The following is a 14,266-nucleotide window of genomic DNA, read 5'->3' on the forward strand; positions in this document are numbered from 1 at the left end:
GAATAGTTGAACGACTGTTGATTAAAATACATAATTTTGTGTGTGTACATATATGTGTGTATATATGTACACACACACACAGTGATTTACTCCTTCTTGGTGTAGGATGGACATTTCACTAAGTTCCATGTGGTATAAATATGCCCTAGGAGTGGATTTAGGCTTCATCCATCTGAATGGCCATTTCCTTCTTTACACAGCCAGTTGGTGGTTTGGGCTCAACCTCCAATGTCTGGCAGGAGGCATTCTTTTTTTTTTTTTTCTTTGAGAGAGCGCGCGTGCGTGTGCGCGAGCAGGTGAGGGTGGAGGAGGGAGAGGGAGAGAGAATCCTAAGCAGGCTCCAAGCCCAGCGCAGAGCCTCAGGCGGGTCTCCATCTCACAACCCTGAGATCCTGACCTGAGTAGAAACCAAGAGTCAGACGCTTAACCGACTGAGCCACCCAGGTGCCCCAGGAGGCATTCTTGAGAAAGAAAAGGTGTGTCACTTCAAGAACCACATTGTTTTCTACTCAACTTTCCTTGTTGAAAATGATAGGATCAGATGTAGCCATGTAGGATGAGAGCCGGTGGCTTCTAGATTGGCCCAGTCTGCTGGGCTTTGGAGGGCAGCTCGGCAGATGAGCAGAGCTCTGGAGCCTCACTGCTGGGGTTACAGTCCAGGCTCCTCCACTTACTGGCAGTTTTCTGGACAAGCAACTTAAAACCCTTCTATGCCTCAGTTTCCTTTTCTGTAAATAAATAATACCTACCTCTTAGGATTTTCTGTGATAAAAACTTAAAAAGAGTACCTGTTACATAGTAAATATCTAATAAATTTATTAGAGTAGCATTACCATCACTATGAAGCAGTATAAATCCCACAAAAGTCTGCAACCAGTTCACTGTCATCGTAAATCATCTCTTTAATGCCTTAGAGATGCCAGTACTTGGTGTTCTCCTGATTTCTGATTCTGTGTCAACGTTATTAATTGCCATAGTTTTACATATCACCCATATTTCAGTGACTTTCTCATCTTTGCATAGTAGCTCTGTGCTACACAGAACCCTATTCCCAGGTGTTTACTGGAATCTTCACCTTGACGTCCTATGGGTACCTCAATTTTAAAAATGTCCCAAATTGAACTTAGTTGTCCTCCTCTGATCCTTATTGCCACACCAACAAAATAAAATAAAACTCTTCTTTCTGCTTTCTTTATTTTGCTTATAACGTTGCCCTGGGTTGAGTATTGCATGCCCCCCCGCCCCCCGCTACCCCCCATTCATGTCTACCCCGAATCTCAGAACATGAACTTATTTGGAAATGGGTCTTTGCGATGTAATTAAAAGCTAAAATGTGAAATGAGGTCACACTGGATTAGGGTGGGCTCTAAAGCCAGTAATTGGTGTCCTTATAAGAAGCCATGTGAAGACAGAGGGCCATGTGCAGAGAACAAGGGGCAACCACGGGAAGCTAGGAGAGGGGGCATGGACCAGAGTCTCCCTTAGAGCCTCCAGAAAGAACCAACCTTGCCAGTACCTGGCCTTCTGGCCCCCCATATAGTGACAGAATAAAGTTCTGTGGGTTTAAGCCTCTCAGTTTGTGCTCATTTGTTATGGTGGTCCTAGGAAACTACTATAGATATCATCAATATTACTATACTTAGAAGTCTTAGAACTCTCCTCACCTATATTCGTTTACCTGTATTAGTTTATAAGGACACCAGTCATATTGGAGTAGGGAACCCCCCCCCCCAACTCCAGCATGACCTCACCTTAACTCATTATATCTGCAGTGACCCGGTTTCCAAATAAGGCCACATGCTGAAATACCGGGGCTTAGGATTTCGACATCTCTTTTTTTTTTTTTTAAAGATTTTATTTATTTATTTGACAGAACACAAGTAGGGGGAGCGGCAGGCAGAGGGAGAAGCAGGCCCCCCACTGAGGAAGGGAGCCCGATGCGGGGCTTGATCCCAGGACCCCAGGATCATGACCTGAGCCGAAGACAGACACTTAGTGGCTGAGCCACCCAGGCGCCCCTCACCATCTTTTGGGAGGACACAGTTCAACCCACAACACTGCCTCTTTATCACCACTTCAAATTGATCACCTTCCAGGCATTCTATGTTCTACTGCAGCAAAATCTTCCAGATGTAGCTCGTCCTCACACCAGCTTCAGCTCCCCCAGCTATGGCACAGCTCCCCCCCCAGAATTATTGCTGTAACCTCCAAAGTGATTTTCCTCCTCCATTTCATTCTTCATACATCCAGTGAGTGAATCTAATTAATTTCTAATCAGGTTTCTCTGTTGGAGACTCACCGGTGTCTTTCCCCAACCACAGCATAAAGTCTAAACTAGCACAGAGAGCCCGAAGTTTGGGCCCATCTTTTCCTTCCAACCCCCTGTCTTGCCACTTCATACTATGTGTCCCAAACCACAACTAGGCTGGCTGGTCACTCTTCCTGGAAAAGAAATTCTTAGGTCTGTGGGCCTTTGTTTATGTTGTCCCCTATGCCCAGAGCACCCTTCATCACTCCGTCCCCTTCCAAACTGCTCCTCATCCCATAAGGCCCAGCTAAAACAGTCCTTACACAGGTCGCTTCCACAGTTCCAACACAGGATTACTGAGACTTTCCCTGTGTTTTTGACACCTTAGGATTCTGGATACTAATGTAACACCAGGAAAGAGACAGCACGTCTTATGTAAAACAATTAACCTTGACAATAGAAATATAAACAGCCCACAGTGCCTGGACTTTCCTGCACCCCATTGACATTAATACTGAGCATTGCAACATAAATAAAAATGTGTGGGCATATCTGTGTGTGTCTAGATATACATGTATACAAGATTTTTTGAAATCTGACATGTATCTACTACTTATATAATTAAGTTTTGTTGCAACCCACCTCATCAAAATATTCTCTTTTTTTTTAAGATTTATTTATTTTAGAGGGGGTGGGAGGGACAGAGGGAGATAGAGAAGATCTCAGGCAGACTCCCTGCTGAGTGTGGAGCCTGATACAGGGCTCCATCTCACGACCCTGAGCTCATGACCTGAGCTGAAATCAAAAGTCAGACGCTTAACAACTGAGCCACCCAGGCGCCCCCAAATATTCTTAAACCTCTCTAGAAGAGTAAAGGTATTTATTTTCTGAAATTAGAAAATACATATGCGCAAATATACATGCCATATATTATATAGGAAGTATATGTGTGCATATATTTATACATACATATATACGAAGTATATATATAAAGTAGTTTCTCCCCAGGAACATCCTGTGAATGATTCATTGCTCTTTTCATTGTTAGATTAAAGAAACAGTAACCAAGCAATCAGTGTAGCTAGCAGTTCAGATTTTAATAATTGAGGTCTTAATAAAGCATAGGGGGAGTTCTCACTGTAATAATGCTGCATAACCAACAGCCCCTCCACCCCAAATCTCAGTGGTTCTCAACAATGGACATTTATTTTTCTTGGCCATGGGCCCATAGGGTCAGCGGGGCTCGATCCACCCATGTCATTTTGGGACCAGCAGCATCTCGGGCCATGTTCTTCTCGGGGCAGTGATGGAGGTACAGCAGGCTAGGCCAAACCACACTAGCCCGTTAGAGCCTCTCTTCACGGTACATCTGCTAGCTTTACATAGGCCAAAGCCAGTCATGGGCCAAGCCCATAGCAAAGGGACAGGAAAACAGACTCCATAGGAGGGTCTGCAGAGTCGCATGGCAAAAAGCATGGGTGTATAATTCCACCACGGAGAGGGATGAAGACGTGAGCCTGAGAATTCAGTCTACCGCAAAGGCCTTACGATTCGGAGGTAGACCGTAGAAACATCTGCCTTGAGAATAAGCTATGTATCAAGAGCTTATATAACAATAAGAAACCATTTGATGTTGCATTGACAAAACTGCACTTTGACATGTGGTTATAATTCTCTCCATCTTTGGTTCTTTTCCTAGAGATATGAAGATGAGTGGCTCGGGATGCCATCACCTATTCCCGTGAAATACATTAACTACATACGCCTTTTAAAGGATGTGTTCGGCTTAGAGGAGGAGTAACCATATGCCATTGATTTCCTGCTCTCATTTTCCTAAGTTTATTTCAGTAGATATCATTTCATTAAAAAAAAAAATACAAGGTTCATATTGAATTGAAATCCATAGGCCACAGTTAATTCCCTTTTGTCGTTTTAGTTTTTCAGAACATCGTATTACATTGTTGATGTACCAGCATTATTAAAAATGCCATTTAAAGAAATGTCAAACATTTTTATTACATGTATGATTTATTAATACCAAAGAATCTTATGGTAATTTTCTATCCAGCATAATTTGATTCAGTGCAACACAAAAAGAAAATTACTCTTGACAGCTGTACATGACAATATAAAATCAAATGATATCTTAGCAATAAGTTGTGATTCTATTAAACATTTTTTGAAATCTTTTTGACACATGTTTATTACTTATATAATTAAATTTTGCAGCAACCCACCTTATCAAAATAATCCTTAAACCTCTCTACAGTGAATGTATTTATTTTCTGAAATTAGCAAAGCTATAAGAAGGACTCCTGCCCTTGCCCTGCACCGCACACACACTCACACACACACACTCACACTTAAAAATTTGGGAGAGAAATTGAAACATTTGCAGTGTTTATATTTTTAATGCCCTTTTTATATCTAAAGTTAGCTGTTAACTTAGGAATATATGCATGTATACATAATTATAATATGACCAAAAATGTTTTCTGTCTAAAATATTTAGGGATGTGAATGCTGGAGATCTTGAGAGATATTTTTTGGTTCATTCTCCACACACACATACCACCCACCCCAGAGGTTTAAATATTCTAGGACTGTAGTATGTTTCCTCCTGCTTTTCTCTGGTTCTGTTTTGATTTTTCTTCTAGGCCTATATGTTCTGAGTCTCAGCAGAACTTTTGTCATGTAGTGTATATTTGATTAAAACTCATCACCATGGACCTGTGGGAATTCATGGTGAGAAGTTTGTCCCAATCTACTCTAGTCTCCAGTGTTGGATGCTCTGTATCCTAACTCTAGGTACCTGGTGTTGTCAGACACAGTAGAAGTCTATGGAAAAGGGGGGCTTCCACATCTACCTTTTGGGGACTGCTTGGAAGAGGGGAAAAGGAGCTGATGACATGTCAAGGGCCCCTGCCACCTCATTATTCCTTCACTCCACATTTGTGACATCTTGCCTAGAAATGAGCTGGCTTCTTGGCACTCAGAGGTACCAATTTGGTTGACAACAATGGCTCTTTCTTTCTTTTTTCTTTTTTTTTTAAATTGAAGCTAATCAATAAACTATTTCTATATATAAACCTAGGGTCATTCTCCATGTGCCTTGGTTAGAATAGACCCCATAGGACTTTCCAATAAACTAGAATACTCAACTTATATACTAGGACCACTTACCCATAAAATCTAATTTTGACTACTTGATTTTTATTCCAGGTTTGTTTTTTTTTTTTTTTTTTAAGACAACTGACAGTGCCAAGCCATCTTGTCACTTTAAGATTTTTCATTCCCCAGAGAGCAGGCTTTTAGAAGGATGACGCTTTCCTGGAACTTTTCAGGCTGACACATTTGTCACTTACCTATTCAACTCTTCAGTCAGTTGTCTTTCCCTCAAGATTATAAATACGTAGATAATTCAGTCCTTGTACAGGCTTGTGATACAGTTCACTTGAGAAGTGGGAAGAGAAGAAAAGAAGCAGCAAACCAATGATACGTTCCTGAGTCTGTGGGATGACAATGGCTTGTTCTATTACATACATGTGTGTCGCTGCCCTGGTTATTTGCAGTTCAAGCCCACAATTAGCAATTAAATGGCCATTATAGGCATCATGCCGATAAACATGATACATTGCAGCCATACAGACACTTTAAATAATTATTCTTTTTATAACCAAACCATATACTGAAGGAGATTTATAATTTAGAGATAATATCCCCATTAGTAAAGTTTATGACCCAATAAACAGCTCCCACTAGTTAATAAATGCCAAAGCCATAAAAACAAAGACTATTAATGTAATAGAATTTCTGTACCTCCCTCTTTTGCTGGTGGTCTCAAGGCACTGAAGGGAAATGCTATCTTAGGGAAAACATTTATTCTCGTTATGTAAATATCAATGAATTGTCTTACAGTCCATCTGGAAATCTCCCAGCCCCGCCTCAGTCCCAGGTGGTCCCCAAATGCTAATGCGTTCCGCTTAGGTTTTGGGCCTTAGATAACTCTGGTTTTCAACACCAATGAGTCTTGTGACTCAAATCTTTGGGGGAGGTGGCGAAGACCGGCTGGAATTTCTGCCTCTTCGTTGCCCTCTGGAAAAAAAAAAAGAGAAATCCCAACTATTACCCTTATTCCGGAGGAAGAACTTCGAAGAGTTTCCCAGCTTTGGCATACACTTAAATTTTTAGCTACCTCTTCTCTTTCCTCTGAAAAAGAGAAATCCCAACTATTGTCACTGTTCCGGGGTAATCATTTTAAAAGAAGTTTCACAGTCTTTGCATCTACTTATATTTTTAGCTGCTCACATTTTTTCATTTTGATGGAAAAGCGAGTGGTACCTTTGGATGTCTGGGGAGTTGAAGGTTAATGCAGGCAAACCTTTTGTACTGAGAACGAACAGATTTTTCGTATTCCTGCAACCGTGGGAATGATTGATGAAGTCATTTGAAAGCCCAGATCACATCATGTCTTTTCAGAAGAAACTGAAAGCTATTGAGGTTGACATGGAATGGTTTGCTGAGTCATTGTTGTAAAGTGTGGATGTTGTCAGCAGATGACTACTACATTGCAATGTTTATTTGCCTCTTTCTCCCTTTTAAAAAAGATTTTATTTATTTGCGAGAGAGCAAGCGTGAGCATGAGCGGTGGGGAGGGGCAGAGGGAGAGGGGGAAGGAGACTCCCTGCTGAGCATGGAGCCCTACACAGGGCTCCATCAAGACGCTGAGATCATGACCTGAGCAGAAGGCAGCCGCTTAACCGACTGAGCCACCCAGGCACCCCTCTTTCTCCCTTTTTAAACCTAACTGTACCATTTGGACCCAACCACTTGAAAAGTAAATGTGGGTACATCTATTGGTTGACTTCAGTGCTTACTAAAATTATAGACCTAGAGAGGAGATGTGTACTGTAACTTTCTTTTTTATTTATTTTTTTAAGATTTTATTTATTTATTAGAGAGCACGAGCGGAGGGAGGAGCAGAGGAAGAAGACTCCCCGATGAACAGGGAGCCTGACTCGGGGCTCGATCCCAAGACTCTGGGATTGTGACCTGAGCCGAAGGCAAATGCCCAACTGACTAAGCCACCCAGGCACCCCAAGAGTGCTGTAACTTTCAAGCATTAGGATAGTTTCAACATTTTGCCTACTTTATGTATTGTCTCTGATTCAATTAATGACAAACATACCATTCTTGGTCTTTTTTTATGCTATGCTATTTGAAGTTTGTTTTTTGGGGGGCAGAGTTGTAGAGCTTCCAGGCTTTGTGGACACCTCAGCTGTGAGTTTGGGATATTTAAATTGTCCTTCCTTTCAAAAAGCAGGGAATTATTGATGAACGAAATGAAATTTCTACAAAAAAAAAAAACCCACAAAAACCCAAAAACTCTTGCCTTTCCAACTTGGATTTATCTATCTTGAGTGAGGATTGTTTTGGTCTTTGCCACTCGTTCCTCATTTCCCTGTCCCCTTCTCCCACGTTACGATTTTGCTTTAAGCGTGGCAGTGGGAGTCTTCAGTAATAGCTTGATGAAATGATCGGGTTTTCCACAAAATATTTATGATGCTTAATAATGCAGAATCCATTGAATTGTCACATTCCCAATTATATGTATATTCTTTTTAGTTAAGAATATAGTGTCCTGAATTTTGAATCTCCGCTTCAGAATCGGTCTGCAAATGACCTTCCAGACAAACAGCTTCCAGATGATATTAAACATTACTCAAGTGCTGAGTCTCGGTCCTAATATGTGTTTAGGGAAAGTTTGAATTGCTTTAAGTTGAAGGCAGGTTAAGACCTTTTCAGAAATGAAGCTTTTCAAGTTGACTGAACATCTGCAGAGACACAGGGCTTTTCGATTCCCAAGAGAACGTGATGTGTAAAAATGGAAAACCCACCGAGGCAAGATCAGTGAAGCTATTTCACAAAACAAACCTGCGGTGATAATGAAGCAAACATCATGATTACAAAGGTAGCGCTGACTGGAGGATTAGCTGCAGAGAAATCGGAAGTCGCCCCCACTCACCTTCTTCTACCAGGTTATGTAAAATAAACGTTTGCGTTCAAGGTCAATTAAGTTCCTCACAACCGCAAGTTCTGAGACTAGAACGTGCATCTTCTTTGCATTTGTTCCCGCTGCCCAGTAAAATTCCTTCCAAGGGGACTTCAGAGCCCATTATGTGTCTGGTGTGGGGGCACAGGAACTCAAGGGTCCGCACTGCTGCTCAGAAGCAAGTGGTAACGGCTGAAAAATGTGGCCAATGAAAAACTCCATGGTGGCTCAGCAAGTAGAGAATTAATGACTGGCTGGAATCAGTAGGAGCCTTTACTTCTAAATACTCATTAGTTTAAGCAGTGAGGCCTGATGTTATGCAAGTTAGACAGGAGAAAGGGGACCGCCTCTCCCCATTGTCTATTCTGAACAGAATATGCACATTTAACTCAAAGTGGTGAATGGTTCAAATACATCAAACCAACTATTCATCAATCTCCCAGCTTCCTGAGCACCGCTTTGCATCTGTGTAAAACCAACAATAGAGGAAATGCTTGTTATGACCCCACTATAATATTAAAATCCAGAGGGGCGGGTAGCTTGGTGAAAAACACAAAATGCAGTCTCCTTTAGAAATGTTCCACCAAAATCATCTTTGTTTCCTTTTCGTACTCTGTCTCTACAAGAACATCTGACTGCAATAGGAACTTGATAAAATTACTTTTGCTTGCCTTTTTTTTTTTCCCTCACTTGCTACCACTGCTCTTCATTATCGCTGTGAGGCCACTCATTGAATACAGAACAGGAGCTGAAAAGCCATTTCAGACTGCTGCCGATATCGCCCCCCCCCCGCCCCATTTTCACTGTGACCAGAGCATGGAGAGTGACAAGGGAAGTGGCAAGATTTGACAATTGCAGAGGGGACTCCGGACACGAATAGGGACCACCTTGTGTGTGTAATGCACGTTATAAACAGTCTGAACTTCATCCGAAGGGCATGAGAAGTTACTGGAAGATTTTAATCAGGAGAATTAAAAGATCATGTCTGTATTTAAAAATCTCTGGCGGCGGCTGCTGCTGCTGCTGCTGCTGCGTGTGTGTGTGTGTGTGTGTGTGTGTGAACTACAAGAGTGAGTTTGGCAGCCAGAAGGCTGACTGGGAGGCTGTTGCCAGAGAAGTGATGGATGGTTTGGATTAATGTCAAGGTGGTGAGGTTGGTGAGAAGTGGATAGACTCATGACACATTAAGGACATTGGAGATGAAAGAGAAGAGATCAGAATTAGGTTGGGTCATTTTGACAGCTGGGTAAATGGTGTTGTCATTCTTTGTGCCAGGACACACCAGGGAAAAATCTGATTTGAGGGGGGAGTATCCACAGTTCTGCCTCGGGCATGCTAACTTAGGGAGTCTGTGAAAGAGATACATGGAGAGGTTGATAGGGCAATTGGATTACCAGGTCTGAATCTCAGCAAAATGATCTGGGCTGGAGAGACATACTGGAGAGTCATCAGAGTAGGGATGGTAAATGTAAATTTAGATTAAGATTGCCCAGAGGGAGCATGTTGTCTGAAAACCATAAATGCCTGGCATATGACTGGCTAATTTTTAGAACACAGCTTTCACTGACATACAACGAACTGTACATATCAAAGTGTACAATTTGGTAAGTGGACATATGTGTAACATCTGTGAACTATCACCCCGATGAAGATAATGTATTTTCCCCAAATTTCCTCCAGGTCCTTGGAAATCCCTCCCTTCTACACATCCCCATCATAGGGGAGGAAGAATACTTTTCTCTCTGCCCTTCTGAGTTCTTGGCTGAGACCCCCGTAATAAAAGATTAGCAAGAGAAGAACAAACAGAAGTTGATTCGTATGAGTACTTCATATATACATGAGAGATATCCAGGAAAACTGTGTAATTTTCCAAGGTGACCTTAAGTACCATCTTCAGCTACAGACGAAGGAAGGATATGTGTGTGGGAGGGAGGGGAGCCATTATGGGGGGTGACCAGGAAAAGCGACATTAACTCTAGGGTAAGTTCATTACTGTGGATTTAAATCACTGCCTTCTGCATCGATAAGTTTCTAGACATTTAGTCGTTCTCTTTCTGGTACAGAGAGGGAGACATACCAATGGAGACTTCCCTTATAAATATAAATGTTCCTTACAGAAGGGTAATTTCTACTCTGTTTGCAGAGCTTCTCCTGTGTCTGCTGTTTCTCAAATTTATCAGCTCAAAATAATCCTTATATCAGGGACGCCTGGGTGGCTCAGTCGTTATGCGTCTGCCTTTGGCTCGGGTCCTGACCCCAGGGTCCTGGGATCGCGTCCCACATTGGGCTCCTTGCTCAGTGAGGAGCTTGCTTCTCCCTCTCCCTCTGCTGCTCCCCCTGCTTGTGCTCTCTCTCTCTGACAAATAAATAAAAATCGTTAAAAAAAAAAAATCCTTATATCAGGGATGCCTGGGTGGCTCAGTGGGTTAAGCGTCTGCCTTCGGCTCGGGTCATGATCCTAGGGTCCTGGGATCGAGCCCCACTTCGGACTCCCTGCTCTGCGGAGAGCCTGCTTTTCCCTCTCCCTCTGTTTGCCACTCTGCCTACTTGTACTCTCTCTCTGTCTCTCTGTCAAGTAAATAAATAAATTCTTTAAAAAAAATAATAATCCTTATATCAAACGGGCATATGTTGGGGTGGTGTATTTTGCTCCCATTCACCATTTCCCATACCCAGGCAACCACTGAGCTGCTTTCTGTCACTATAGAAAAGGTAGTATTCTCTAGAATTTTATATAAATGGAATTATACATCATGTACTTTTTTTGGTCCAGTTTCTTTCACTTAGCATAATTATTTTGAGATTCATCCATGTTGTTGCATGTATCAATATTTTAATTTAATTTAATTTAATTTTATTTTATTTTTATTTTATTTTATTTCCGAGTAGTATTCCATTGTATGGATATGTCATAGTTTAATGCATTCTCATGTTGATGGATATTTGGATTGTTTCTAGTTATTAACATATTACAAATAAAGCTGCTATGAACATTCATGTACAAGTCTTTGTATGGTTATATGGCTTTCATTTCTCTTAGGTAAATGTCTAGGAGTGGAGTGGCTGGATCCTATGGTTGATGTTTAATTTTTTTTTTTAATAACTGCTTTGGGGAGGAAAAATAATTTTCCCTCTACCCTTCTAGATTCTTGGCTGAGACTCCCTTCCCCACCTCCCTACCCCCACCATGAGAAAAAAAACACAGATTAATAGGAGAAGAACAGAAGTTTAATAATGTCTGTGTACCTCCTGTGTATGTGGGAGAGACCCAGAACAACTGAGTCATTCCGTGAAATGGCCCAAACCTCTACCTTAGATATCATCTCTAGATAAAGACAAAAGATGCTGGTGGGAGGTGGGGGGCAGTTAGGGGAGGTTACCAGGAAAAGCATAGGAAACAAGGGTAAGGTTTATGCAGATTTAAGTCCTTGCCTTCTACATTGGTAAGAGTTTCTAGAGATTTGGAGTCATCCTTCTCCCTGGTACAGAGAGGAGGAGACCCTTATGAATACAGATTTCCCTTATACATGTAAATGGTTCTTATAAAAGGGTCACTTCTACTCAGGGTTCAGAGCTTCACCTGTGTCTGCCGTTTCTTAAAAATAAACAGCTTAAAATAATCGGTGTGCCAAAGAGGCATATTTGGGGGTAACAATTTTGCTTTCCCTCATGGCCAAGCTGTTTTCCAAAGTTACTATGCCATTTTACTTCTGTTCCAATATCGCATAAAGTCCTTGTTCCTCCACATTTCACCAATACTTGGTATGGTCGATCTTTTAAATTTTAGCCATTCTAATAGATGTGTAGGAGTTTCTCATTGTGGTTGTTTATTTTCTTATTTTTGAGGTTTGAGAGTTTTTCATCTGTTCCAGATACAAGTCCTTTATCAGATATGTGATTTCCAAATATTTTCTTCCAAACTGTGGTGGTCTTTCGTTCTCTTAACAGGATCTTTGGAGGGCAAAAGTTTTAAATTCTGATTAAGTCTATTTTATCAATTTGTTCTTGTATGGATTTTTCTGTTGGTGTTATATCTTTTTTTTTTTTTAAGATTTTGTTTACTTATTTGAGAGAAAGACAAAGAGAGAGAGAGAGAGCTTGAGCAGGGTGAAGGGCAAAGGGAGAAGCAGGCTCTGCATTGAGCATGGAGCCCAATTCGGGGCTCGATCCTGGGACTCCGGGATCATGATCTAAGCCAAAGGCAGACACTTAACTGACGAGCCACCCAGGTGCCCTGTTGGTGTTATATCTAATAAATGTTTGCCTAAACCAAGGTCATAAAAGTTTTCTCCTAGAAGTTGTATAGTTTTAGGTGTTTAATTTAGATATAGGATTCATTTCTAGTTAATTTTTGTTATGGTGTGAGTTATGGCTCCATGTTTATTTTTTTGCATATGGATATCCAGTTGTTACAGTACCATTTGTTGAAAAGACTATCCTTTTTCACTGAATTGTCTTTGTACCTCTGCTGAAAGTCAATTGTTGATACATATGTAGGTTTATTTCTGGACTTTCTATTCTGTTCTATTGATTTATGTGTATCTTTACACTGATACCACACTGTCTTGATCACTGTAGCTTTCTAGTAAGTCTTGATATCAGTAGTGTTAATTCTCCAATTTCACTCCTTTTTTGCATAGTGGTTTTGGGTATTCTACATCTTTTGTACTTCCATAATGAATTTGCAATTCTTGGGCACCTGGGTGGCTCAGTCAGTGAAGCATCTGCCTTCAGCTCAGGTCATGATCCCAGGGTCCTGTAATCGAGTCCCAAATTGGGCTCTCTGCTCAGCGGGGAGCCTGCTTCTCCCTCTCCCTCTGCCCCCACCCCCCGCCCCACTCGTGCTCATTCTCTCTCTCTCTCTCATAAATTAAATCTTAAAAAAAAAAAAAAAAAAGAATAAGTTTGCAATTCTAAAATCCTGCTAGGTTTTTGATTGGGATTGCACTCAATCTACAGATCAATTTGACATCTTAATAATATTGAGTCTTCTGACCCATGAACACAGTATATCATCCCATTTATTTAAGGCTTCAATTTATCTCAGCAATGTTTTGTAGTTTTTAGTGTATGGGCAGTGCACATATTTAACAGATTTCTCCCTATATTTCATGTTTGTTAATGCTAATGTAAATGGTAATTTTTTAAATTTCATTTTCTGATCATTGGTTGCTAGAGGATAAAAATACAACTGTTTTTTGTACATTGATCCTTGTATCTTTCAAACTTAATAAACATTTATTAGTCTTGTGGCTTTTTTATAGGTATTGTCAGATTTTTTACATAGACCTCCACATAGATGATTAGAATTTTCACACAGATGGTATTAGTCTATGAGTAAAGTCTTATTTCTTCATTTCAAATCTGGATTCTTTTATTTCCTTTTTCTTACTGCACTGACTAGTACAGTGTTGAATAGAAGTGATGAGATGGACATCCCTTTCTTGTTACTGAGTGTAGGGGAAAAGCATACAGTTTTTCACCATTAAGCATGATGTTAGCCGTAGGGTTTCGGTAGACACCCTTCGTCAGGTTTTCAAAGCTCCCTTCTATTTCTACTTTGCTGAGAGATTTTATCAGGAATCGATACTGGATTTTGTCACATGCTTTCACTGCATCTATTGAGGTGATTTTATGATTTTTCTTCTAAAATTTGTTAATATAGTAAATGACATTAATGTTTTTTAAAATTAAATTCATATAACATAAAATAAACCATCTTAAAGTATAAAATTCTGTGACGTTTAGCACATTCACAATACTGTACGACCATCACTTCTGTTTGGTTCCAAAACATTTCATCACCCCCAAAGGAAACACCATATCCATTAAGCAGTCACTTCCGATTCCAGCCCCTGGGAACCAGCAATCTGCTTTTTGTCTCTATGAATTTAACTATTCTAAATATTTCATATAAATGGAATCATACAATATGTGACCTTTTGTGTCTGACTTCTTTCACTTAT

At 40.7% G+C, this 14,266-nt stretch overlaps 1 protein-coding gene across 1 annotated transcript in view; it reads left to right on the forward strand.

Annotated features, from left to right (window-relative positions):
- The window catches only part of EFHC2 (EF-hand domain containing 2), a 153,739-nt gene extending 149,303 nt beyond the window's left edge, over positions 1-4,436 (forward strand). The window contains exon 14 of the mRNA XM_081808970.1: positions 3,948-4,436. Within this exon, the coding sequence (XP_081665096.1) occupies positions 3,948-4,049 (102 nt within the window). The 3' untranslated portion in view covers positions 4,050-4,436. The remainder of the gene's footprint in view (positions 1-3,947) is intronic.
- The last annotated feature ends 9,830 nt before the right edge of the window (positions 4,437-14,266 follow it).

Source organism: Leptonychotes weddellii, chromosome X (assembly GCF_054177405.1).
Source record: "Leptonychotes weddellii isolate Sample4059 chromosome X, ASM5417740v2, whole genome shotgun sequence".
Taxonomy (NCBI): domain Eukaryota; kingdom Metazoa; phylum Chordata; class Mammalia; order Carnivora; family Phocidae; genus Leptonychotes; species Leptonychotes weddellii.